The sequence below is a fragment of the Aythya ferina genome (assembly GCF_964211825.1).
Source record: "Aythya ferina genome assembly, chromosome: 2".
Classification (NCBI taxonomy): domain Eukaryota; kingdom Metazoa; phylum Chordata; class Aves; order Anseriformes; family Anatidae; genus Aythya; species Aythya ferina.
Window position 1 is genome coordinate 18639503 of NC_140297.1, and position 26715 is coordinate 18666217.

Genomic DNA, 26715 nt, shown 5'->3' on the forward strand with positions numbered 1-26715 from the left:
AGAACAACAAAGGACCACAAAGATTATGTAGGGACTGGAGAGTCTTTCCTGTGAGAGAAGTCTGAGAGAGCTGGGACTGCCCAGCCTACAAAAAAGAAGGCTGGGGGGGAGGATTTTATCAATGTGTGCAAATACCTGAAGGGAGGGTGAAAAGAAGATGGAGCCAGGCTCTTTTCAGTGGTGCCCAGTAACAGGACAAGAGGCAATGGGCACCAACCGAAGCACTTGAGGTTCTATCTAAACATCACATAGCACTTCTTCATACTGGTGGCACATGCCCAGCAGGCTGCTCTACCAGTCAAGGGCCAATGATTTTTACTACACAGACACAGTTTTACAGCCAATATCAGTACAAGGAAACATAGCTACAAGAACCTGCACAGGTGCTGTTTCACTGAAGACAGTGTGAAAATTAATACTCTATGGGAAAAAAAAAAAAAAAAAAAAAAAAGCCAGTCAGAAGCAACAAATTCTAAGAGTTTCTCAACCCACCATAATTTCTTTACAATCCTCTCTTCCTCGTTGAGGTATTTCTGCCTTTCTTGTTCCACCAGGTTGCGCTGTCGCTGCACAGGATCTTCAAGCCTCTTCACTGTTTCAATCATTTTGCCATTGATTTCCAGCTCTGCTTTCTTCACCATTGCCCTCAGCATCTCCTGGTTCTGCAGCTGTTGCACAAAAGAAATCAACTTCAATTTTTCCCGTTTGACTGACATCCCTGGCAACAGAATACATTGCAGAGCTCAGAAATAAGTTGGGATAAACAGCCCCACAGCTAGAGAGACTTTTTACCTTCTTCCTTCCCTCTTTAACTTTACCTATAGACATTATTCCATGAGAAAGCGTTGGAGATGAGAAAAGCCCACATTTGTTTAACTTCTAATGTGTATACTTAACTTCCCATTGTCAGCTGATGGACAAAAGATGTTAGGTTCAATACATCACTTTCAGTGCATAACTTCTGCAGAGGTTGTAGCCCCTGTATAATGCTCAGCCTGGCATAAATCAAGTATTAATCATGCCTCATGAGAATGCCAGAAGCCTGACTTCCACTTTGCACATCTCTCTTATTTTTGTACACTATATTGCCCATACATGCCTAGTGGATAATTGTACATATTAATGTCAGCTGGAGCATACTATTACCCTCAGAATGGAATATTTCAGTCTCTTGAGTGGCAGAGGAAGGATTGTGCCATCCAGTGTGATGTGGTTACAGACACACTCATCTGTGATATAAAACACCCCCCTCATCCACCCAAACCACCTTTTAAAATATGGTAATTTTCCAGAAAGTGGCCATGTAAAATTCACACTTTCTCAAGATATCTACTATTTGTGCATTCTTAGCCTCATGTTAATTACCTAAAGTGTTTTTTTTTTTTTTTTTTTTTAACTGATATTAAGTTTGCAGAACAAAACACAGTTAAGAAAACAAGTTCACATAAAGTGATCAGTGGGGCTCCATCTAATCACAACTTCAGGATATAGGCAAAAAGAACGCAACTCTGTCAGCCGAGCAGCATCTCATACCATAAGATTTTCTAAAACACCTTGGGAAACTCAGTTCCATTCTTAGAACTAGCAATCAAACCTTCAACTGTCTCCTAAACATCCAGGCTTAACAGCCAAACTGCTTTCAACATAAGTGAAAACACTGCCTGATAGGAAGAATCACAAAAATGGCTTACATACAAGACAGCGTAAGGCAACAAGACTTCTTTTGAAGTTGATTTAAGAGAATTTCTGGGAATCAGAGGAAAAAAAAAAAAAAAAGCCTTTGCCAGGTTGTTCGTACCCAATCAGTACAGGAATTAGAAGAACAAACTCAAATCTCTCCTCCTGACGGTTCAGAAATTGTGCCTGACTCTGTTGCCAATGACACAACTCTCCAGTGACACAGCTGTGATGAGAGGGAGGGTAACACTTCACTGAAAGTGTTCAGGGGGTCTTGGCTGTGACAAGCAGGAGGTGTTAGCTCAAAACTCAGCTCAACAGAAGTGTAAGCAGTGAGGGAAAAAAATGAAGCTGGAAAACATTTGAAACAGCACAGATTTATAAACATCGTCAGCTGCTTTATACCAGACTGGATCCTTCTGAAGACAGTGCATATGTGTATTTTTCCCCACTATGGGATTAATGTTTGGATTTGATAAATTAAAATCTCTGACAGTGAGACCAGCACAGCTGAGACACATGTCTCTTTCATTGTGGCAAGAAGGGAAACATAAATGAATGAATAAAATGAGGGAATGAGCATGTACCACTTCAGTCATATATTTTATTCACAGCTCTTTAACGAGCGGGGAAATTTGAAAAAGGGAAGTGACTTGGAAAATGTGAAATGACTTATCTGAAGTCAGGAAGAAGGGCCAGCATGACTTAAGTCTCAGGTGTCCAGAATTTCAGTCCTCTACGTTCCTCAGCTGTGTGACTCCCAGCATGCCAAAATGGGGTTTGTCTGCTTTTATGTGCATGTGTGTGTAAAACAGCAAAGACACTGGTTTATTATGAGGGTATACGTTTATTATACTGACATCCATAGCTAAGGTGCTTGAACAGCGTTAGAAACTTTCAGTTTTAAAAGTTCAACCATTTCTGATAACAAGATTAGGGAATAAAATATAAATAATAAATATTTCAAAAAGATACTATGTTTAGGACTCCCTAGCCTCAGTGCTTGGAGTGAGCTCTTGAAGTTTAGGAACGACTCACGTTGGTATCAAAGAGATATTTTTACCATTTTTATGAAAGTTCACCCAACACCTAGCTAGTTCTGGCAAAACTAGGTTTCTTCATATTAGGAGAACCGGGACAGAAGGTGAGGAGGGAGAGGTACAGATGGGTGCAGGGAGAGGAAAGAAGGAACCAAGGGGAACCAGTAACCAAGGGTTTAAGCAGGGCAGAGTCACCAGCCAGAGGACAACATAAGGCAAAGTGAGCAGGAGCAGAGGAAAAGAGCTGTGTGTGAGGACAGGAGGCAGTCTTGGGCCACCTACAGCATATTTCCCTCCACACTCTGGAACTGAACTTGATTCTTGAACTTGATCAGATCTGAGACTCCCTGAGTGCACACCCCTTGTGTCCCTCAGACCACCTCTGCCAGTTACTCCATCGCCTCAAGTGGAAGACATTTTATGGATCTGCCAGAGTTATTCTGGTTCAGGAGAGCACAACTTTTTGTAATTCACATTTGCTTGGAAACAAGACAAATAATTCTAGGTACTCACACCTTTGTTAAAACACTGTTCAAGTTTCAAAGTCAAATGCAAGTCTAGGTAAGGAAATGCAATGCAGGTTTTCCTCTCACCACCAAACAAAAATCTCTTGCTAATTAATGTGGCTTATAAGTGCAAGGAGAAAATAAAATAATAATAATATGCTTTTTAGAGCTCTAGCAACCTCTCCTATATTTATTACCCCTGTCTCACTCCCAGCATCACCAGTCTCCCCAGACCCTTACATTGTCCCTCTTCTCCAGCAGGTGCTCCAGCCATTATCTGTCCCTGCTCTCTCACAAGTACCCCAGCACTGCCTCTGGCACCCACTTTGGAAACAACCTGATAACCAGTCTAGTTCACTTTAAGCTAATTATTATTTGTGATACGGGTACCTTGAAGATCAGCTATCGGTTCATAGCCCTGCTCCTCACTAGGAGACAAGCATGTCCTGTCTAGCAGGAGCATCCCAGACCGTGATGGGAGAGGCTTCTGGGCCACCCAGTTCCCCACACGCCACTGTGCAAACCCACCACCAGGGACTGCCTGCCTGCAGCTCAGGATCTCTGCAGAATCTAATTATCTAATTCCTAATGTTTGTTACCATACATAGATTAAATCTCGTCTCACCAATTCTATAATGCAGTTCAGAACGTAATTGAATTTCTAATTCAAAGTTACACTTGTGAGACTATTTGAGTATCATGTACCATTTATGACAGTATTATTATTGCATTTTCTATCCTTTCAGCGGCACTCACTTTCCTGCAAGTAATAAATTTACTGACGGAAAAGCTTGCATGCATACACATATCTAAAGCTGAACCTTAATCAGATCTAACTGCTTCCCCTTAAAACGTGTTCAGTTAAAGAAAGGCAGGAACAGACAAAAAGTTTCGATGTACAAATAAGCTAAAGATAATACGCCATGATTACGTGGTATAAGGTTTGTTTTCAAACCTGCCACTATGGGAGTGCAGAGTGAACTACCCCACTGTACTCATCACGTGCTCCAGTCTGACCAGCAACAAAAACATCCAGAACACAGGCTGAGTTATGGCCTATCTCTGGCAATGAGGAAAACCCCATGGTACCATGAAACTAGACTTCCTTGAACATCTCTGAAAATCGGAGCTTTTAAGGAAGATGGGAGAGGGCTGGCAAGAAGGGTATCTAACCTCTTACAACATCCATGATGCAAATGTCTTTATTTCTGCCAGGCAGCGAAGGACCTGGGAGTGATGGTGGATAGTCGGCTGAATATGAGCCAGCAGTGCGCTCAGGTGGCCAAGAAGGCCAACGGCATCCTGGCTTGTATCAGGAACAGCGTGACCAGCAGGGCTAGGGAGGTGATCGTCCCCCTGTACTCAGCTCTGGTGAGGCCGCACCTCGAGTACTGTGTTCAGTTTTGGGCCCCTCGCTACAAGAAGGACATGGAGGTGCTTGAGCGGGTGCAGAGAAGGGCGACAAAGCTGGTGAGGGGCCTGGAGAACAAGTCCTACGAGGAGCGGCTGAGGGAGCTGGGCTTGTTCAGCCTGGAGAAGAAGAGGCTCAGGGGCGACCTTATCGCTCTCTATAGGTACCTCAAGGGAGGCTGTAGCGAGGTGGGGGTTGGCCTGTTCTCCCACGTGCCTGGTGACAGGACGAGGGGGAATGGGCTTAAGTTGAGCCAGGGGAGTTTTAGGTTAGATGTTAGGAAGAACTTCTTCACTGAAAGGGTTGTGAGGCACTGGAACAGGCTGCCCAGGGAAGTGGTGGAGTCACCATCCCTGGAGGTCTTTAAAAGACGTTTAGATGTAGAGCTTAGGGAAATGGTTTAGTGGGGACTGTTAGCGTTAGGTCAGAGGTTGGACTCGATGACCTTGAGGTCTCTTCCAACCTAGAAAATTCTGTGATTCTGTGAAATCCAACCACGGAGTAAAACAGACTGGCCTTTTGGTTGCATCTGCTAACATGTACATTTAACTGGTGTGTGAATCAATTCATCTGGATGGATTCCTGCTGGATACATTTTAAAAAGAGGATTTTGCCAGAACAGACAAAGCCTACATGAATGAATGGGTCTTTTCCATCATGTGTTTCTCTGGTTCTATAAAACAAATGAGTAAGAATTTACAGTGACATCATCAATTCAAAATTGAACCACAGACAATATTAAATATAGTTTTATGTCCTGTTCTTGTTACTTGGTTATCCTGCCAAGTTCTGTGCCTGTGCAATCATCTTTTTCAGTTCTTTGGAAGTGTTTCTTTTAGTCTGTCACCATAAGAAAAATTCACACAAACAGGAACAAACTGACTGACGATCCAGGAGAAACAGAGAAACTGAACAATATGAAGTACTGTCAGACATACTATGCACACAACCTGGAAAAACAGAAAAATACATTTCCCTTTTACTTAGAATTATTTTACAAAAAATGCAGCACTTTTTTTTTTTTTACCATCAGAAGTGTGATATTTCAACATTCTTTAGCTTAAAACAGTACTTATTAACACTACTACCACTTTCTGCCTTACAAGCTGTGAACTCTTTTTCAGAATGCTCCCACCCATTCAGGAAAGTCCTGACATTAAACGCACTCTCATACTTCAGTGTATATATATATAACACCCAAGTTTCCCTTGAGCTATGGGTTCTTCCATCCAACTCTCACAAATCTGCCCATGTCATACTGGCACAATGCTATCATGTATTTGCTATCATTTCTGAAATACGGGAAGTTAGCCAGATTTAATGAGCCCACTCTGGATAGCTCCTCTTTTTTTCTTCTCAAGACTTCCTTGGCAGCAACAATTTGCGCAGATGGTACAAGTTTCTTCACTCCCGTGTGCCCTAATGCTGTATCTGATCAAAAGCAAGCATCCTGCTCCAGGCAGGGCTGTGGAGACAAGCTGCAGCTGGGGAAATGCTACCTCCTTGGCAAGCAGGCCCTGTGAGAAAGTGTCGTGGTTCCGCTCGAGTGGGCAGCCGAGCTCCACCACAGCCGCTCTCTCACTCCCCCTCCTCAAAGAGGAATGGGGAGAAAACATGTGAAAAGGGCTCAAGGATTGAGATAAGGACGAGAAAATCACGCAATAATTATTGTAACGGGCAAAACAGACTCGGCATAAGGAGATAGTAAGATTTATTGCCTACAACTAACAAGCGAGAGAAGTGAGAAAACAAAGGAAAAAAAACCAAAAGCACCTTCCCCCCCCATCCACCCTCTTCCACCTCCTCCCCCCGAGCGGCACAGGGGAACGGGGAATGGGGGTTATGGTCAGTCTACAGCACTTCTTCTCTGCCGCTCCTTCTCGGTCACTCTCGTCCCCTGTGCTGTGGGGTCCCACCCACGGGATGCAGTCCTTGATGAACTGATCCGGCGTGGGCTTCCCACAGGCAGCAGCTCTTCCAGAACTGCTCCAGATATGGGTCCGTACCACGGGGTCCATCCCTCAGGAGAAAACTGCTCCAACCTGGCTCCCCTACGGGCAGCAGCTCCTGCCAGATCACCTGCTCCTGCGTGGGCTCCTCTCCACAGGCTACAGGTCCGGCCCGGAATCTGCTCCGGCAGGGGTCTTCCACAGGCGGCAGCCTCCGTCGGTGCAGGGCCACCTGCTCCACCGTGGTCTCCTCCACGGGCTGCAGCGTGGAACCCTGCTCCACCGTGGTACTCCATGGGCTGCAGGGGGACATCCTGCTTCACCATGGTCCTCACCACAGGCCGCAGGGGACTTCTGCTCCGGCGCCTGGAGCACCTCTCCCCCTCCTTCTACACTGACCTTGGTGCAAGGCTGTTCTCTCACTCCCTTGACTCTCCTGGCTGCTGTGTGGCGCAGCGTTTTTTCCCTGTCTTAAATATGCTCTCACGGAGGCGCAAACAACATCGCTTATTGGCTCGGATCTGGAAAACAATGGGGCCCTTCCCAAACATGGGGCAGCTTCTAGATCTTTCTCACAGAAACCACCCCTATAGCCCCCTGCTACCAAAACCTTGCCACGTAAACCCACTACAGAAAGATACATTCTCTGCCTCCAGCGCTGCACTTGCAACCTCCATCCCATTTTGCAAGGCCACATACTAAGCACAGCTGGTGGCCAGATCGCAGGGGTTTGCCAAGAGCTGCGTTTGGCACACGGGGTTACAGAAGGACAGAAGGGCTGCAGCAGCCTGCAGCACAAACATGCAAGAATACCCACTTATATATAATGTGCCAGGGCAGAGACCCTAAGGCAATCAGTTTTACTGAACAGTAAAAGCATGGGTGCTGTTATCACATGCAGAGGTCACCTGCTTGACACAGCTGTTTGCTCCAAACACCTTCTACCACCTCTTTGATACTAGCAAACTGAGCACAGGACCTTGTCATAGCACCTTCAGCCTCAGCCACGTTTTTCTTTTACTTTTCCACTAAAGGGAATTGAATTATGTACCCAAAATGTGGTCTAAATTCTGATTTGTATTATCTTTATACTACTCTAAAATTAATCAGCAAATCAAAGGAGATTAACACAGTGCTGTTCTAATATTCAAAACCTCCCTGGCACTAACAGCAGTAGCTGCAGCCCTACATTACCAAACACACCATGTCTCTTTCCAGATAAGGAGGACTGGCAGAGTCCTGAAGTTTTCTGTGCTGTCCGCTTTGTCTTACAAGAAATTGCTTTACCTCTTCTTACATCTTCTAAGGCAATACACGGTGCTTTCCAGTTTCCAATTAATTGAAGGGCTGAAGATTTTACAGCTGCATACACTTACTTTCATGGTGTCTGAGATGAGCAGTGTATATTTACATTGGTAACCTGACTGTGTATGTCAACAGAATATTTTGCTTAACTCTTCATTGTTCTTATTGTTTCTTGCAGGTTCTGAGCTGTTGATCTGTGTTAAGAAGGTGCTGGTAAAGTGAGAATGTAAGTTGGGTGCATCAAACCTTTGCAGTAACTTTTGAAATCATCCTTCCCCCTTGCTGCTCAAGCTGGCTATTCTTTTGGATTCTGTAAATACAGGCCTCAAACACTGGCTTAATGTATATCTACTGATCCTCAGCTACATTTCAGGTTCCTTGTATCAAAGTTGTTTATTCAGGAACTTAAAAACTGTCTCAACTATAAACAGTATGGAGCAGGAACATGGCTCTTCCAACATGTTTATACAGCACATAGCATAGTAGGGTCCAAACTAATCACAGACTCGATATTATTGTAACATAAATACTGCTTTAATGTCTACAGACATCCAACTAAGCTAGAAATTAAATTATTTCTCCATATCTGAGCAGCAGTAGTTAAATTGAGCTAATTCTCCTATCTCTAGGATGATACAAGCGGCATGTGCTAGAGCAGTATATGCTTTTGTATGTATGGTAATTGGGTCTCTCCTTTTCTATATAACCCTGCTACTTAGAATCACGTACAAAAGGTGAGAGGGAGGGAGGGAGAGGGAGAGAGAAAGAGAGGGAGAAAGAAGGAGAACATTTCCTGACAACCCGATTTCCCACTATTTCTCAGGTAAGCATACCTGTAGTTGCTTCATCTGATGCAGCTGCAGCCGCAGATCTGACACGTTGCGTTTCATACCATGCAGGCTTACTTGCATCGATGAGGCTCCGGCAGGGTGATGGATGACGGCTGACTCCACTGTTGCCGCTGTGTTCTTCCCCCCAGATAAGTTAGCAGCACCTGCAAGTAAACAGCAGCACAGGTTGAGCTCCCCAGCAGAGAAGGTGCAAACATGGTCCTTCTTCTGCACACTGAATTCACATGCACTTCACACAGATGGACATGAAAATAAAACTACAGTTGCCACTGCTCAGGGCAGTGGCATCTCCCCTTCCGATGTAATTGGAGAGACTGTACAATATCAGAGTGTGTCTGTGCTGGAACCTCAGCCATATCAGAGCAGTGCCTTACCACAAGACTGCTTCCTACCACATGTAGTGGAGATAGGAAAATTAGCTATAACTGCACGTTACACAAAACAGCAGCAAATCAAATCGGTGCTGAAAGTAGCTTTGGGATCGCCTTCTCAGGAGCCATCTGGGAGCAAGTTGATTCAAATTCACAGGACTCCTGAACTGCATATGTGTTGATTAATTCAGTCAAACTGCCAAGTCTGGGGGGAAGGTTTCTACAGAGAATCTTACTTTGCTGCTTAAAGTATGATAGCATTATTTCTATCAGCTGTGTCCAACAGCTACGGTATTAAACCAAGAGAAGAGAAATGAAATAATGGTCATTTATTTAGGACTGTGTTTACAAGGGAGTACAGCATAAAACAAGTAAGTGAGCTGAGTCATCACAAGACTTTCTTCATTAAGTAATGCTGTTCTTCCACACAGCATCAATATTAAGGTTGTTCTTTTCAGACTCAAGTACCTGGGAAAAAGCTTTATTTACAGGGTACAATCAAATCCCAGTTCATCAGCTAGTAGCCATATTACATCTGTCTTCTGGCAATTCACACTTAAACACCCATATTCTTCAAACTGTCTTTTTAATGCATCCTTTCCCCTTCCCTCTGCCAACAGCAAAATGACAGGAGGATGCACTCCAGTTTCTAAGTCCAGCTCTGTGTAGCCCTGCACAGCTTTCTGATCAGTGTCAGATCTGCCTTGTCCCTCAAGCTCAGATGACAGTGTGGCTGCAGCTTCCCAAACTACTGCACTGTGTCATCCCCCTTTCACTTATTTCCTTCTCTATGAGATTAAAACCAAACATCCGAGGAAAAAAAATAACTGATCAATGGGTTTATGTGCACAAGGACTTTGGTCATCATCTGTTCCCACAGGCACTCATCCTACCAAGTTCAATTAAATCAACCCAAATATAGCATTGCAATATTTTTTATTTTTATTTTTTTATTTATTTTTATTTTTGTTTGTCTGTTGGAAGTAAATTTTCAGTGCACTACAGAGAATGACACATCACGTCTGTCTGGAATAAGTATGAACCCAAGAATGGTAGGTTTTATCTCCACACACTCATCCCTAGTAGTCTAGTCAACTAGTAAAGTCTCCAAACACGCCTGAGTGAGTACAGCTCAGCAGAACAACAAACTGTTATTCCGTTGCCAACAGGTGTGGATTTCTCAAACATAACTTTTGCAAAATTCATCCACGAGGAAGCCTTTTTAAAGGAAGGAATTTATGCCAAGCTGTTTTTATTTTAAAATAGGCTAAAAGGTTTCTGAAGAATCGTGTTTCCTGCTGTACCCACATTTGCAGTTCCCTTCCGTAAAAGCACGTGTCCCTTGGGCTGCACCCATGTTGTATACGGTGTGACATGCTGCAGGTCTTGGGAGACATGCTCAAACAAAAAGCTGTTCTAGCCTCTTGTAATGCATGCTACCTAAATGACGTTCTGCAAGATCTGCTAGATCTGCTCGGTGCTTCTACAACAGCACTCTTCAGTTCAGTGCTGAGCAAGCTGCTGCACATTTTTGCCATGCTCCAGTATGATTCAGTGCTCTTTTGGCTGTCAAAGAACTGCTTAAAAGAAAGCAACACTCAAGAAATAAACAGTCCTTGTTCACTGCCATTCTGTACCTGCTCCACGCTTCAGCTTAATCTATGCCAATAATTGTGTCTACATGTATGCTGCATTTTTTCCTACAAAGCATGTATCTCCCTCCCACATGCACTATTTTTTTTTTTTTGCGTTTTTTTTTTTTTTTAAGAAAAGGGTATTTAGTTCATAAACCCTACAGACAGAAACCACCAGAGAGTCTGAAAAATGTGGATAAGCCTCCAAGAGTTCTGATCCCTAGCCACAAATCTGGACTATTTTTGAAAGCACATCTACCTTTCTGCTATTCTTTGCCTCAAGCAAAAGCTCCAAAACCTCAGCCCCCAACTCTGTGGTTATGCAGCCAAGGCATGAATCAGTCCCCTCCAGTCTCTCCCCACATGTTGGACACCAGTCAATTTGCATATTTTCAGACGATGGGGTGCCTGCTTTCCTTTTAGTGTAGATGGACTGTGATCTGCTTCTGTAAACAATAAATGTGTCCTACTCCCTGCAAATCAATCCTCCTCCTCCTCTGCTACCCCAGCCACCTCTTCTACATATGCTACCATGAAGCTCCTGCTGCAGGCAGTGCTCAGAGCCCATGAAGCACGAAGGGACTCCTAAGGGGGTGAAACACAACCACACTCACCCAGCGAGCATGGGAGCACAGTGAAGATCACCAGCTGATTTCTCAGAGATTCATATTTTCATCAAAAAGGAATAAAAGGGCAGCTGAATGAGGGACTGCTTCGTCTAGGGAGTATAGCTCTCATTTGGAAGCAGGCCCAGGCTGTAGCTTTGCGATTAGATGTAGAGCCAGATGGATTGAAGGGAAAGAAACAGTGTTGGCTTGCATAGCTTTTAAAATAAACCCTTGTTGGAGCTAGGTAAGGGGTCCTGAGGAAAAAAAAAAACTGCAGTGCAAAAGGGAAAGGCTGGGTACTTGCCCAGGCTCAAGAAGGCAAGGAGCTGGACTGCCACTCCCTGACACCTGACCTTTGTTATCATGCAAAGACACCGCTCTCCTTCCATTTTCCAGAATTTAGTTGTCTTTCTAAAATGCTAAGATTTTGTTTTGAAGCAGGCTATAAAAAAAAAAAAAAAAAAAAAAAAAAAAAGACCACCAGAAGACATCAAGAAGTGTTTCTTCCCAAATCATTAATATTCTTATCAAAGAGCCACATTTTAAAATATCATGGGGGAGACGTGGCAGTTACTCAGTCCCCTTATCAGCTGGTTGGAATCCACTAAACAAACAGACAAATGCAATGTTAAGGTTGCAACTCCATCATTAACAAGCTGTTATGGTCAGACACCACAGCATCCTTAAAAAACAGGATGTTCTACAGATATCGGTGTGCAACTTCACCTTGGTGACCCAGAATTCAGGATCATGCTATACTTGCAAACACTGACCAAGTTCAAAGACTAGCATGATCTATCTTTGAATATGAGGTAAGCAAGCAGATATGGACAACTGTTTAAATTCACAGATCATTACAAGAGTGTGTGAAAACAGCACACAGATGTGCACAGAAGACAAGAACTTCTCTGGCAAGCACAGGTCACAAAGGGTGAGGAATCAAATTTGAGCACTACATGTGTAACACTTCTCCCTTCTCTATCTCCCTCTCTTGATTTGTACTGGAGATGTCAGCACAGAAAGACTCCTTGAACCCTTTTCAGAATAAAATAAAATCTCCTTCCTCCTCTTCCACCAAGGCAGCAAATGGCAAATTGGTTTTGTGTGTTTTGCTTTGCAATCCAGGATGTAATTGATCCAGAATTTAATCTATCTCTCATTCTTACCACTTGATGAACAAAATATGACTTAAAAGAGAGTAGATGAGCATTACCTAGCATATTTGTTAGTTATCTCATGGACAATCTTTCTAGTAACTTTTTGTTGTTGGTTGGGTTTTTTTTTGAGTCATGTGCTATCAGGCTGTTCCTAAATGAAGAGTCCCTAGATACCATTCACTTTTGATGAACTGAAAGAGGTTATAAGGATTCAGTCATTGGATTTATCCTAGCGTGAACAGGAGATACATAGCTCGACTATGGAATGTTACTGCTCTTTGAACCCAACTCCCATGAAGAAATGAGCCTAAAGCAACAAAACATAAGAAATGCAGACAGCAGGGTCACTGTCACAGGCTTATTTTCCCCAGTGAAAAAGCATTTTCGTTTAGGTTCTAGTATTTGAGGCTAAAGAATCTGCTACAGACTGGCAAAGCAAAAACGTGTTAAACACAACTACTTGATTTATACAAAATACCAAATGGAGTATTCACAACCTAGATATACAGAACTACCTAGGATTTAGAACATTTGATTTCTTTTCCTTCCCAAGTGAGCTAGTTCTCTATTTTTTTGCATGAATGTCTCCCATCACTAGAAAGCATACTACAAAATACAATGTTGGTTCAACATTGATGAGTCAATTTCATACTGCACAGATGTTTTATTGTTCAGGATAGGAAGCAATTCACATTTCTGCTTACCACTGCTCTAGAAAGGACTGCTCAATCAACATTTTATACCACTTTTCCTTTCAAATAGTCTTTGAAATTGCTAAAACTGGTATCTCAGTGTGCAGTTGTCAAGTGGAATTGTATACTTTGAGAGCTGACTGTCTAATGGCTGTACTTAATAAAGATTGGGGTGAACTGGAGAGCAAAACAGAGGTCTGCAAAAGTGTTTCTGGATGCTGCAAGCATGCTTAAACCCAAGCATATTTACTCGAAGGAGAAACATTATGTAGCACATTTTGCATATTCTGACAGATTGTTGATGTCTTTCAGGTAAGCAGAGACTTATTAGACCTCATTATGTGTAATTTCAAAAGCAGATGCAAAAGCAGACTATTCTATTATATAGGAAGGCAGTCCTCAGTATCGGCTGATATGGGTGACAATACTGAAGCAGTAGCATATTGTGGTCAGCATCACACCTTGTTTCCCCTTACCTGCTATAGTTCAATTTTCTGATTTTTCTGTGGCTGTGTCATGCTGGAAGGACAGGATTTAGGGATGCAGATGCTGGAGTTACAACTATACAGTGCTGATAGGGATCCTTCCAGTTGCATGACCACATGACTGGCTGCACGGCCAGCCCCACTGCCCTATGTCTATCTCCCCAGGTGATCAGAAGTGCACCTATTACACAACCTGAACTGTGGTATCTCACATGATGGGTACGACACAGTTGTGTGACAGAGACATTATCTCTGTCAGTACCTGATAGATACTGATCTGGTCTTTTGTCAGTAAATTAAACTGGCCACTCCTGCCCCCCATGATGGGGCATTCATCTGTTATACGTAATTTTGTCATCTCAGGGACACACTTTCAGTCATACAACAAAGTAGTGAGTGAAAAGTGTTTGGGAATGACAGCATGAACTGGCTACTGGTCATAAGAATCATGCTGTTCTGTTGGGCTGGGTATGACCTACAGACTGAAGAATCCCTATCCTTGCTTTGTGTGGGGCAGTTTTTCCAGTGAATATTATTTAATTTCTCAGTTGTTGGAAGTGTATTCATTCACATATGCATACACAAATAATTTAGGTTGAAAGGGAACCTCTAGAGGTCATCTGGTCCAAGCTCCCATTCAAAGCAGGGCCTGCTTAGATCAGGACTCCCAACTTAGTGCCCCCTGCCAAGTGTTTATCTGAATTAGAACAAGCACAGGAGAGCTGAAAGGCCTAATAGCCACACAATGCAAAGAGGAAAACAAGGCAAGGTATGTGCATGTTGTTTGATTGTTTTATGGGTTCTTTGTATGATACAAAACCTATGCAAGTGGGAAATACTATAAATTCTTAGCATATAATGACAATGAAATAGGGAAAAGTCTAAGAGCATTTTGCAGCTGTTTTGAAAAATGATGGCTTTTTTCAATGAGTTGCCTGAAACTGATAAATTACAGCTTATTTCTTCACAGCCTGAAGTATTGCTCTCCCCATCCAGGGGCCAGCAGGAAGGGAAGAGTTGGAACAGGACCAGAGAATGGCTTAGGAGCAGAGTTCCAGCACCAGGACATTAGCTTACTCTCTCTTGCACATGCTTGATAGTTTCCAGGTCTGGTTTGACTTCTGTTGGTTAGGAGGATGTACTGCAATTCCAGATAAACAGGAATCCTGAACGTGAACTAACAGCTCCAGCAAAAAGGCTAGTTAAGAGCATAATAGAATTGCTAATAAATGTGTGTGGTTTACTACCTGCCAGAGCACAGACCACCCTGTGGGAACAACATTACCAGGAAGTAGGGAACTGCCTTTATTTGCATTCAGTGCATGACAAAAGGTGAAGAGGAGGCATATAAACACACCCACCCACCCTGCAGACATCTAGAGCAGCAGCCCATACACAAAGAGCTCCAATCACATGGAGATCTACTTTCACAACAGCCTTAAGTGTATCTTTTAAACACTTAGCAGCTCTCTGAGTAGGAAGCTAAGGTAAGACCAGATCATGTTGGCTTCATCACAGTTGATGCCAACAGTTTAGGAGCATGCTAATAATTAGTAACAGATCAATATGGCTTAAATAGGGAAAGTGCTATCTTGCTGACTGCTAAATTCCTTAGTGACATCAAACCCATAGCAATCTACTGGCAAGATAACCTTAGAGAAAAGTTCAGGTGACCAGAATAGAAATGAAATATTTAGCCTTCTACAGCATTCCAGATACACCTGGGGTTAGTACTGACAGATATATACTATAGGTGGGATGAATCACTGCAAAATTCACCATATGCAGAAACTCTGTATCTCATTTAAACCATTCAGTGCAGGTGTGAAATTCATTCCACCTCAACCTGTCAGAAATTCCTGTCTTAACAAAGACATGACTGAATCCCATATCCTTAACTTAAACTTCACTTCTGACACTTCAGCTGTGGAAAGTAAAGTTGCCATTTCCATAAACGGGGATGCTAGTAAAGTTTGAGTTATTTATATACTAGAAGAAGTTGTAAATTTAAAATAAATTATCTTACCTGTAGCGTCAATGCTGTTCTTGCTGGACACAATTTTCAACATCATCTTCTCACTAAGCAATAAAAAGAAAAATCATAAATTTAACTTACTAACAATAAAACTGTGGTGAAGTTTATCATAAGTAAATTTAATGGCCTTGTTTAGCATATATATTTTTAATCTAAATCACCAGTAGCTTGTGAATTGCTTTTTTTAAAAATCAATTTTTAATAGAAGTTAAGCAAGGAATGCGGCATAAGCAGCAGAAAGCACAGAGATGTAGCTACATTAATTCTTTTTTAACACAAAGAAGAGTAATGCAGTTAATCTCCATTTATTCTTTGGCATATTCTTCCTCTCTGCCTAGCATTCTCATGGGGATGATAAAGATACTTTAAAATGATTGATCATTCAGGTTTTTTTTTACTGTTACATTAAAATACTATTTTTGTTGACTGATTACTAAAATCATTAGAGAGAAACAGATTTAATGAATTCTTTTTTTACCTAGAAGCATCTTTGCTATTACTTGTATTTGGCCCTTTAAAAAGCGCAGACTGAACAAGACCAGTTAAACTGGCAATCTGTTTCTCCATGGCTTGTATCCTCTCTCTGTAAGACAAGAGAACCGTTTGTTAAAGCCAGATATATTTGCTTTCAGACTTGTTTTTCTAGGTGAATGATTACCACGGGGTTGGAAAGACACTACAGAGTTGTGCAAAGGCTCATTGGTATCAGTTTGCATATACCTTGTTACAGCAGCTTACCGCATCTTGGGTTGGACAGCTTTTGCATGGCAACAGACAATAAAAAAGACATCTGCATAGTTAAAAAACAGAACAGCAACCCAGATAATAAAATTCTAGTGACTGCACAAAAAAGGCATCTAAAACAATCAGTTAATGCCTCTTGGAACTAATGAAAATCATTTTTTCAGCATTACTTTTTTTTTTTTTTTTTTTTTCCTCTCTCTTACCTTCACTGGGCCAATAGTTTTGCCCATGTACAAGGTTTCAGGATTAAAAACTTTAGACTTCTTCTCGTTACTATTTTCAGCTTCCCCCAACCAGTATTTTTGTCTGTGAAGCATTTAATCTGCCCAAGCTGACGATTTCCCAGACCAAATCCCCTGCACCTGACATCGCAACTGTCTGCTCTGGAAAGGACAGCAGCGTGACAGACCAGGCACAAAACACCAAGCACAGACTGTGCAGCACAATGGTATTAAAACAGATTTGTTTTTGCATACACATCCTGAGAAATTCCTAACAAGCAGAATAAAATAGAGGAAGAAGAACTGTAATAGGTACAACATTCAGTGTTTTCCATGAGGTACCAAAGGCCACTAAGCAACAACAATGACATTTTTTGGATAGAAGGACTGATACTTGTGTGTTCATCTTTGCCCATCATTTACATGAATGCATATATTGGTCAGGTACCTGGTGACTTCCTTGGCAGTAGGCTCCATAGCAGCCTTTTGCTCACACAGGTACCTACTTTCACATGCCAGTATGCCAGCAACACACCACAACGCAGACACATGTCAGCGTGGGACCTCAGCCAGGACTTTCTGAAAATGTGTCCTTCTATGCCAGCAGTTAAGTGACCGGGGAAACACACAAAGCAAACACTAACAGCGGGCAGTGATTTTGGAAGAGGTTGGGAACAAAACACCTCAGAAAGCAAGAAGACCAGCAGCAATGGCTCACGAATGAAGATGGGACAGACAGAGGCCACACGGGCAGAGGTGGCACGTTCAGCCCCAGATTCGACTTGCCACAGGGGCCACCCATCACCGCTGTGGCATCCCAGGCACGTGGGAGCAGCTGAGGTCTGGCCACCCCCACCACTGTTTGCAGCTCGGTGGCCAAAGCAATACTGCCAATTAATAAGGTCATATAAATTCCAACATATGTAGTGATACAAGTTAAAGGCAGTCTGAAATGATACAAAGCGAGTAACCAGCTCAGCTCATTAGCCGGACAAGTTATCCAGGCTAATTATTTCATTCACACTTCATGAATGAAACAGAGGTTTTCTGGGATAGCACGCAGATACCATAGCTGGGAGAGACTCCAAGACACCCAGATGTTGAGAAAACAGGACAGCAAAGCAATTAATGAGATGCTAACAGACACAAGGAGGGAACAAGAGGATGCTCAGTCAGTCCCCAGCTAGCAGACGCGTTCTTACTGCGAGTGAATACAGCGTGCGCTCCTTACTTTTCTGTCTTCATGTTGAAAGGTATTTTGAGCGGTGGTGAGAAGACTAGTGAATCTGACCTAATTCATTTCAAACCAAGAAATATGTTACAGAATTTCCACTGTTACAAGTTTTAAAATAAGAAACCGGTTCAGGCTACAGTAACCTTTGGAACAAAAACAAGTACAAAAACCCTGGGATAAATATATTCTAACAAACTTCAATGCAACATTTTTGACACTTAATAATGAAAACAGTTTTTTTTCCCCCAGAAAATCATCACAAACCCTTCCTGGAACTAAACTCAATTGGAAGTCTATCTGCTTTACCAATTCATAAATATGATGTTTTTTCCATCCCACATTCGATAATCTGGAAACAATTTTCTGCTTCAAATGAGATTATGGCAACACAAAGCCGATCTTGTCCTTTGCCATGAAATCTAGGAAAATATGTTGTTAAGAGGGAGAGGGATGTTCCAGAGATAGGAGATGATGAAAAACGAATGAAACACTGGAATCAATTGCACAGAGCACATTACTTTTCATATGGTAAAAGCATTAAGAATGTGAAGAATCTACACATGCTCTAGAGTCAGTCTGTTAAACACAAGGCAGGATTTTTCCCCTAATCGTTTCACTGTAATACCCAGACTCATTACAGCCATTAGCACCAAACATTTCAAAAACAGGTGTCTGAACGGAGGCGCCTTTCAGGCATTAAATAAAACAAGCCGTTTTTCGGAGACCTGGCAGTCTGACTGAAGGCAGCAGGAGGAAGGGGCAGGGAGGGATGTGGCTGGCCCAGCAGCGTAGCTGTGCTGGGTTGACGTGGCTGGAGGGCTGGTGGCATCCTGCTGCCTGCTACGTGGCCCTGGGGGAGCAATGACGGCTCCACAGCCACCCCAGCTCCCCTGTGAAGGGCTGGAGCCATCCTGGCTTCTGATACTGCTGTGGTCCAGCAGAGCCGGGGGCTTCAGAGGAAGAGAACGGGCCTTTACCTCAGCCTCTGCTGAGGGATGCTGGCACTGTGGTGACAGTCAGAGAGTCAGAGATTTTTGTTCCTCAACTTTATATTCTCTGCCTGCCAAGGTCCATGTGGATGGGGCAGGCTGGGGTTCCTGTGCTGTGGGGCAGGCTGCTGCCCCCATGGATGGGGCAGGCCAGTGTCCCTGTGGACAGGGCATGCTGGTATGTGGAGCACCAGGCTAGAGGGGCAGGCAGAAGAACCTTCTTTGCTGGTGCCTATTTGTTGGCTGGGAGTACACAGAGGATGAAGCCCAGCTCTGTTCCCTGATTAATTTCCCAGATAAATCCACATCTCTCCACCACCCAGGAAGAGCAGGGAGGGTCACTTCTGCAAGCTCTTAGGAAAGAATATGCTTTTTATCGGCCTGGGCACCAAAGGGCATTGTTTCACATTGTTTTCCAGTGAATGCTGGGGGATCCAGACTTGGTGTGGTGGAGGAGGAAAGGAGGGGACAAGGTCAGAAGCAACTCCCAGCTCTAGCAAGCCTCTTGGTCAGACTTGGCTTCAGCTTGTGTCACACACAAACCTCTGCCAGCAAAGCAGGCATGAGGTCCTCGCCAGCCCTCTTCTTCCTGGCAGCCTGTTTCACAGCTCCAGGTACACCCAGGCACTTGAGCCCTGCCTCAGGATCTCACTCCCCAGATTCAGCAGAAGCAAAACAAGCTCTTGCCTCTCTGGCTCTGCACTGAGACATCAGGTTTCATCACAAGGTTTTTTCACTACAGCTTCACTATGGTTTCATGTCATTCCCTGCAGCTAACTGAAAGTAATCCTGAGCAGGGTGGAGTGTATTGCTAAAGTGGTATCCACCATGATGCTATTTAAGCATGATTTTCATATTTCTTCCTTTTTCTGGGAACATCCTTATTATTCACATCACTGAGAAGATGCTTTGTATAGACACAAACTAGGACTGGGCCATGTAACCATTTGTTCATGTTCTTATCCTACCCTAGGCAGTGCAGTGATCATCCGTAACAGACATACTCACATACCGAGTCTGAAACCACAAACTAATTAGCACACTGTCCTGGAGAAGGATTTACAGTGACTTCATATTTTATAGCTAAACAGTAAGTGAAATATGTGTAGTAATAAAAAGAAGGTCAGAGACAGGGAAAAATACATTTCTTTCTACATCACCCTATGAGAGAAACATTTAATTGGATTTTTTTTTGTTTTTTTATCTCACTGAAAAAGAAAAGGAAGGTAGGTTGTTTTTCCTCATGGCTTCCCTAGCACAAAGTGAAAGTGGCACAGTCAGACTTCATCCCAAATTCCCCCCCCCCCCCCCCAAATAGCAGAGTGGATCTCCTGGAAGGGTGTGAAGCACCATACAGCAGAACTCTTCTGTATTCTGCTCTCTTCCCAAGGGAAAAATTATGCACAGATGAATATTTCAGTCTTCTATGAACATGGTTAAATTCAAACTTTCTGCAGCTTGAAGCTGAAGTGAAAATGTAGACTATGAAGTGCTGTCAGCTTTGATACTATCTGATAACTGATAGACATATGGAGAGTGGATGAAGTCATTTGGACTGTTCAGCCCCGAGCAGAGCAGGCTGAGGGGAGGCCTCATGGCAGCCTGCAGCTCCCTTACGAGGGGTGCGGAGGGGCAGGCGCTGAGCTCTGCTCTCTGGGGACAGTGACAGGACCCGAAGGAGCTGCATGGAGCTGGGACAGGGGAGGGTCAGGATGGGTGTTAGGAAAAGGTTCTGCACCCAGAGGGTGGTCGGGCACTGGGGCAGGCTCCCCAGGGCAGTGGTCATGGCACTGAGCCTGCCGGAGTTCAAGAAGCATTTGGACAATGCTCTCAGACTTTTTGGGTGGTCCTTTGGGTACCCAGGAGTTGGACTCAATGATCCTTATGGGTCCCTTCCAATTCAGATATTCTATGATTCTATGCTTATCCAAAAGCCTGCATCTCATTTTCCCTAGAAATAGTTCCTCCAACAGAAGGAAGCCAAACGGCAGTTTACCTTGACTCCATATTGTTCACCCATCCTTTTTACCCAGTTATTCCAGTTTTATCACAAAGGAGGATGCAATTCTGTCTCTCTGGAAAGTGATACTGCTTCCAACTGCCATCATATTTTCTGGGAGCTTCCAGATTGCAAACACCAGGCCATAGTTTGTAATGGGTGCAGCAAGCACACATTTCTGTGGTTACTTGCAGTCCTACAGAGCAATCACACCACTGCCTGCCTTTGAGAGAGGCAGTACACAGCACTGTCTGAGAGGGTGCATCTTTAACACCTATCTTTCTTGTATCTCACTGTCCATGGCTTTACAGAGCAAGACTGTTGTTTGTTTGTTTGTTTTTCCTAATGCATAGCTGTGTCCATCCATACTTGAAAGTATCAAGCAATATGTGGTTTTATGATAGGAACAATATCCAATAACCTAAACATGGCTGTTACCCTTCAATCTCTAACTGCAAGCCATAAGTGGTGAATGTGGTCACATTTTTTTGTTCAGCAAACCATGTAACTTCCAGAACTGTCCACCATAATCTACAGAAACAGGCCATCCAAAAAATGATAGCGAATCACTGTTCAAACAGCTTATGCTCAGTTGCAAGAAGTTATGCATTCTTCCTGTAAACCTCATATTTAAGGGGCGATGACTCCTCAAAGATGAACTGCTACAACCTGTTACAACATTTTAATTTTTGAAATCTCCATGAATTTGTTTCTTCTGACTGTTTTAAAACTGCTTTATATAGAATGCCTCTGGTAAATGAACTACTGTGAGAATTTATTCAGTTCTTTATACAGTGGAATTAGCTACCTTGAAAATACCTGAGGTAAAACAGATAAAAGAAAGAATTACACGAAGCAATTAAATCCCCCTCAACTCTGACTTAAATAACAGGCTTAACAAGACTGGTGTCCGCAATGCAAAATTAATGGGAAACTCCAAGAAGAAGAGATAGGAGATACCAGTTTTTGTCCTTTTTATCTTTGGTAGACCCAAATCTGCTGAATTTGACATCCTAAAGGTAACAGGCTCATTTTCTTCAACAAGACCAGGATGTGCTCAGTGAGAGCTCTGATCTGCTCTAAGTACTCAAGACATTCTGATGAAGTACGTATATATCCCACTTCAGCCACTGACTGGAAAAGTCGAAGAAGAATTAATAGAGGAAGAGAGATTTAGTTAACTTCAGGCATTGTCCAGAAAGGGCCATTTCCTTCACTTTATACTAAAGCTTTGCATTGTCCCTGAGGTTGTGGCAGCACTACTTCAAGTTAATTTCTCAAAAGAGATGGTCCAAGAGGTATTTCCTTTCTTCTCAGCACACTCCACTAGTGACTGAAGGAAAAACAGTGCTGACATGATGGGTTTGATGCTCATAGGGGCCTCAACCCCCCTCTTAGTTATCTGCAGGGTTGAATGAGTGAGGATGGTGAGGCTCTCTTGTCTTTGTGCACAAGTGCATAAGACCTCCCTTCTCAGTATTACCAAGGCTAGCAGATAAGCAAACTTGCCTTTTTACTGCTACCCCACTGACACTGCACACATGTTGACTAACCACAATATCACTGACTTTCTATAGCCTGGGTTTTAGGCTCTTTGCACAGCTGCCAGCAAGTGGATAATGTGCATGACAGCAGCATCTATCTCATTTTTCCAATTTCAGAGGATGAATTCAGCTCCATCTCTCCAATCCCAAAATATTCTTACTCACAGAAGCAAGTCCAGCTGTACAGCTGACGTGTGTAAACTGTAAATATTACACAACAAGGTACAGGATGCTTTTCTGCCATTATATACTTCGCCTTTCAGGTCTTCATAACAGAGGTGTAACAACTCAGCCCCTGCTGAAGCACAAAATGAGCACCTCAGCCTCAACACACATAGTGTATCTTATTTAGTTTAGTACAGTCTCAATAGAGAATTGCTTTCAAAGTTTATTAAAGTATTACAAAGCTTAAATAAGGAACAGCATTTCCTATCTCTAAAACTGAAAAACAATTCTTGATATTGCAGTGGTTAGAAAACACACAAATTTGCATTAATTGCTTTTGGTATTTGGAATTACTTTTTTAAGAAGTCAGTTTCTCAAGGTTAAAAAAAAAAATACCACTACCTAAGAGCAGTTTTCAGAATGACTTTTTTTCAGTGTCATGTGGCTAATACACACCATACTCAATTTTTAAGGTAATGTATTTATTTGGAAGTGTAATTATGTAAATATTATTTTCATCACTATAAATATATCTTGGGACCAGAATTAAAATTTCTGGTGCAAAGCTCCCTTTAAGGAGCTGCAGAACTACGTGTATATTCACAAATACACAGCCTGAGTACCAGAGCGAACAGCTGAGATGCCCAGAAAAGACAGAGAAAGTAGCATAGACTGGGAAGTTGTTGGTGTCCTCCTCCATTTTCAGTCCCCTGACACAAAACTTGTACAGTTTTTGATCTGATCTCTTGAATTAGAAGTGGAAAATGTAGTGCGAATTATTTCCTATTTGTAATATTGGATGCTTGAAATGAGATTTCAGGTACATGCATCTTTTTCTTGGAAATAATAAATATAAATCAGGTTTCACTGACCCTAGACTGTCATAGCCCCTTGTGTCAATGTAACTACCAACTTGGTATCATCATATAATTTTGTGAAGTTGGATGATTTTCTTCCATCCTCCATTTTCTCCCCAACAAGGGATCTCACAACACATTATTCTTTCTGCCTTGTGTGATCTGAGGCAAGTAACTGTTGATCAAGTTGCTGAGATGGAAGGGATGTTTGGGGGCCATGTGATGCTCTGTACCTCCCCAGTGGTTTAAGGCAGTCAGTATTTACCTTTGGCCTTTGTGAGCTCAGCATTTTCCAGCTATTCATCTTCACTTCCCTAAAGAGCTCTATAAAAGTTAACAGCACAATCAATACGCTAGAGATTAGAGCAACTCATGCACATACACAATAACGGACTGGCAGGGTAATGATTTTTCTTTCCTAGGGCAGGGTCTGTAGCAGGAGAAGCCTTCACAGACCTTTGTGTGAATCTAGTCCTTAAAAGACAGGAGAGATCATTGTCATCATTCTCAGCGCAGAAAAGTTAACAACAGTCAGGTCACCAACTATTTGTGATGCTGGGTAAAAATCATTGGGAACAGCATTCTTGTTTCAGTTTCTTCCCTGGGACAGACTTGCTCTTCTCAGCAGTTTCCCCTCGAGAAACATTATTATAAACAACTGTCCTATTTTTATGCAAATTCATGTTTTACAGGAGATAAGACAGTAATGATAAATTCTTCCCATTTCCTAACACTAGATGAGAAAAACTCCACTCCATAAAGAACCAAAATTGTAATATCAGAGTGTCATTCTTAACGGGGGTGAAATATATTCCCTTATTAGCAGGAACAGAACATCATTTGTTCTTGTAACATGATCTGGTTGTCTGGAAAGAAAAATCCTAGTTAATCATTTTATTTTATTATATTTTTTCCAATGACTGAAATTTACACAAATGAAAATAACTAGGGATTCATCATGGGCTGACAATACTTTCAGATTAATAACGGGTGGCGTCGCATCTCCTCTAAATTACTAACTACCTTGACAGACAGCTAATAAACACCGTAGCCCAGCGAAGCAGCCTCCTACACATCACATCGTCCCCCGGGTGTACGACGACACAAGATGCGCATATTAGGAACATTTCTCATTTGCATAAATTAAGCTCCATCTCTGCTTTACCTTGTCTCCTTGTCCTTGGGCATTGCAGGTGACCCATAGCCGAAAGCCTGTTTATCGACGGGAGACGGCACCACCTCAGCCATGCCTGGGAGGCCGAGGGCGCTCCGCACTTTGGTGTCCACAAACACAGGCGGTCCCGGCTCCTTTTTGAAGGACTGGCGGCTGGGGGAAGACCTGTCAGGCTGGATGGCATGGGGGGGAACGTGGGCGCTATGGTGAGGATGGATATCGATCATGCGCATGTCAGCCACCCGGTGGGGGGACGCGGGAGGTGTTTTAGAGCTGAGCGTGGGCAAGTGGCTCTCCGGGTACTTTCGTGGCTTTTGTCTGTACAAGGACTGCTCCAGCATTTCAGGCGGCATAGAGGGGTTACAGTAAGTGCTTGATGACCTCATGGCACTGCGATGGTAGGCTACAATGTGATCGGGGACATCGAGGGGGTGTCCGGTGTGGGGTGCGGCCACACTCATCCTCCCCTCGTGAAACAAGTAGGGGTCCCCGTACAGACCTTCATTTCGAATCAGGGCAAGGTTTTTGTTACTCATGTCCTCATCTGGCTTCACATCCCGCCTCTCCAGAATGGCGCTTGGGCTGGGCGATATGGAGCGCGATGCCGGCACGCTGGAGAGCCGGTCCCGGGGGATGGTGGCGTTGCCTGGCACACCCATGGGCCGTCCCCCTCCATACGGGATCCTGGACGGAGAGGGAGGCATGGAGTGGGGCACCGGGGTGGAGGGTGGCGAGCTGGGCATCACATGTGAAGGGTGTGTGGCAGATCCGGGGCGGGAAGCGCTTGGGCCATCTCGGCCCGTATAAGCAATTTCCCTCTGCATCTGGAAACAAAAGGAAAAACGTACAGGATGTAAAATTACTGGATGGAGAAAAGGTGATGTGGGTTGTGTCAACCTCGACATCTACAGGATAAAAAAGAAAACTACCTACAACACCAAATCATTTGTCGTCTGTATAAATAAAACATCTTGTGACCTCAGTGCCTAAAGAAAATAGCACCTCTAGACAGCAATAAAATGGGCTGCATGTTAAAGGAATATGAGAGTCTTAAAAATGAGTTTGCTCATGCAAATACCATATTATCATTATCTGTTATTCCCAAGCCGATATCAGGGATTTTAGTACCATATTTGTAGGAACATGTAGCTGGTACATGCTGTAACAGCTTATTGATCAGACACACACACACACACCAGAGTTCACCGATTCCACAATATGAAGAAAATGCTGGTGCTCTGGCATCACAAATAAACCTGAACTCCTTAGACATGAGAAAATAAATATTAGAACTAATTTTCCATTCGCTTCAGAGCAGGATTTGGCCTTTTGCTAATGCCTTGATGTGGTCTTTATTATGCAGAGGATACACAAAGCATAGGAGAACAACAGGCACCACCATTTACCGAGAGTAGGACACCCAAGTTGTATGAAAACGGTCAGCCCATATAAAACTTGTGCCAAAGGCTTCTGTGCCACAACCAAAGATAATCGAGCTTTCAAAGATTTGTAGAGAACATACTCAGAAAATATCTTATTATAGTTTTCTAATCATCAGCAGCAACTGCCAGCAGTAAGGAATGAATAAGCAAGGAAATGAAAGGGAAAAGTCCCTTAACAATATATTGGTGCTTTGCTAACTAAGGCCATGGCCAAAACCTGCAATGAATACATGTGCTTCTGAAACTGCAACATCGCACTTCCCAGCTCTGACCTCTCCAGGTGACTGAACATTGTCAACGATGGACACAGGAGAAATTCTCCCTCTAGCAAGCATTATGTGCCTGCTCTGGTGCCATTCGGGTAAAGTGGAAAAACAGAGAAATGAACAAGTCAAGTTGGCTTCCATCAAGTACATTAAAAAAAAATAAATATAGCTTCTAGAATTTGTGTTTGCAATTTCAGCTTCCCTCTCCATCATTTTCAAGGGACTGTAGAAAACTGAGTGTCACTCAGCCCAACTACACATTCCTGAAGTTGCACAGTACGCACTTGTGTAGTGGAAGCTGTTGATCTGAAATCTTCACCATTTTTTTCCTCTCTCACTTCTTACTTTGACAATATGGC

At 43.1% G+C, this 26715-nt stretch overlaps 1 protein-coding gene across 23 annotated transcripts in view; it reads right to left on the reverse strand.

Moving 5' to 3' along the window:
- The window catches only part of KIAA1217, a 377584-nt gene that overhangs the window by 37586 nt on the left and 313283 nt on the right, over positions 1–26715 (reverse strand). For 22 of the 23 annotated variants that reach the window (XR_014689829.1, XR_014689830.1, XM_084510244.1 and 19 more), the window contains 5 exons: positions 24640–25472; positions 16200–16304; positions 15713–15765; positions 8722–8882; positions 493–668 (listed from right to left, as the gene is read on the reverse strand). Coding sequence is in view for 21 of the 23 variants with exons in the window: in XM_084510244.1 (XP_084366370.1) it covers positions 493–668; positions 8722–8882; positions 15713–15765; positions 16200–16304; positions 24640–25472 (1328 nt within the window). In the remaining 2 variants the exon portion in view is untranslated. The remainder of the gene's footprint in view (positions 1–492; positions 669–8721; positions 8883–15712; positions 15766–16199; positions 16305–24639; positions 25473–26715) is intronic. The other variant, XM_084510257.1, reaches the window with a different exon arrangement.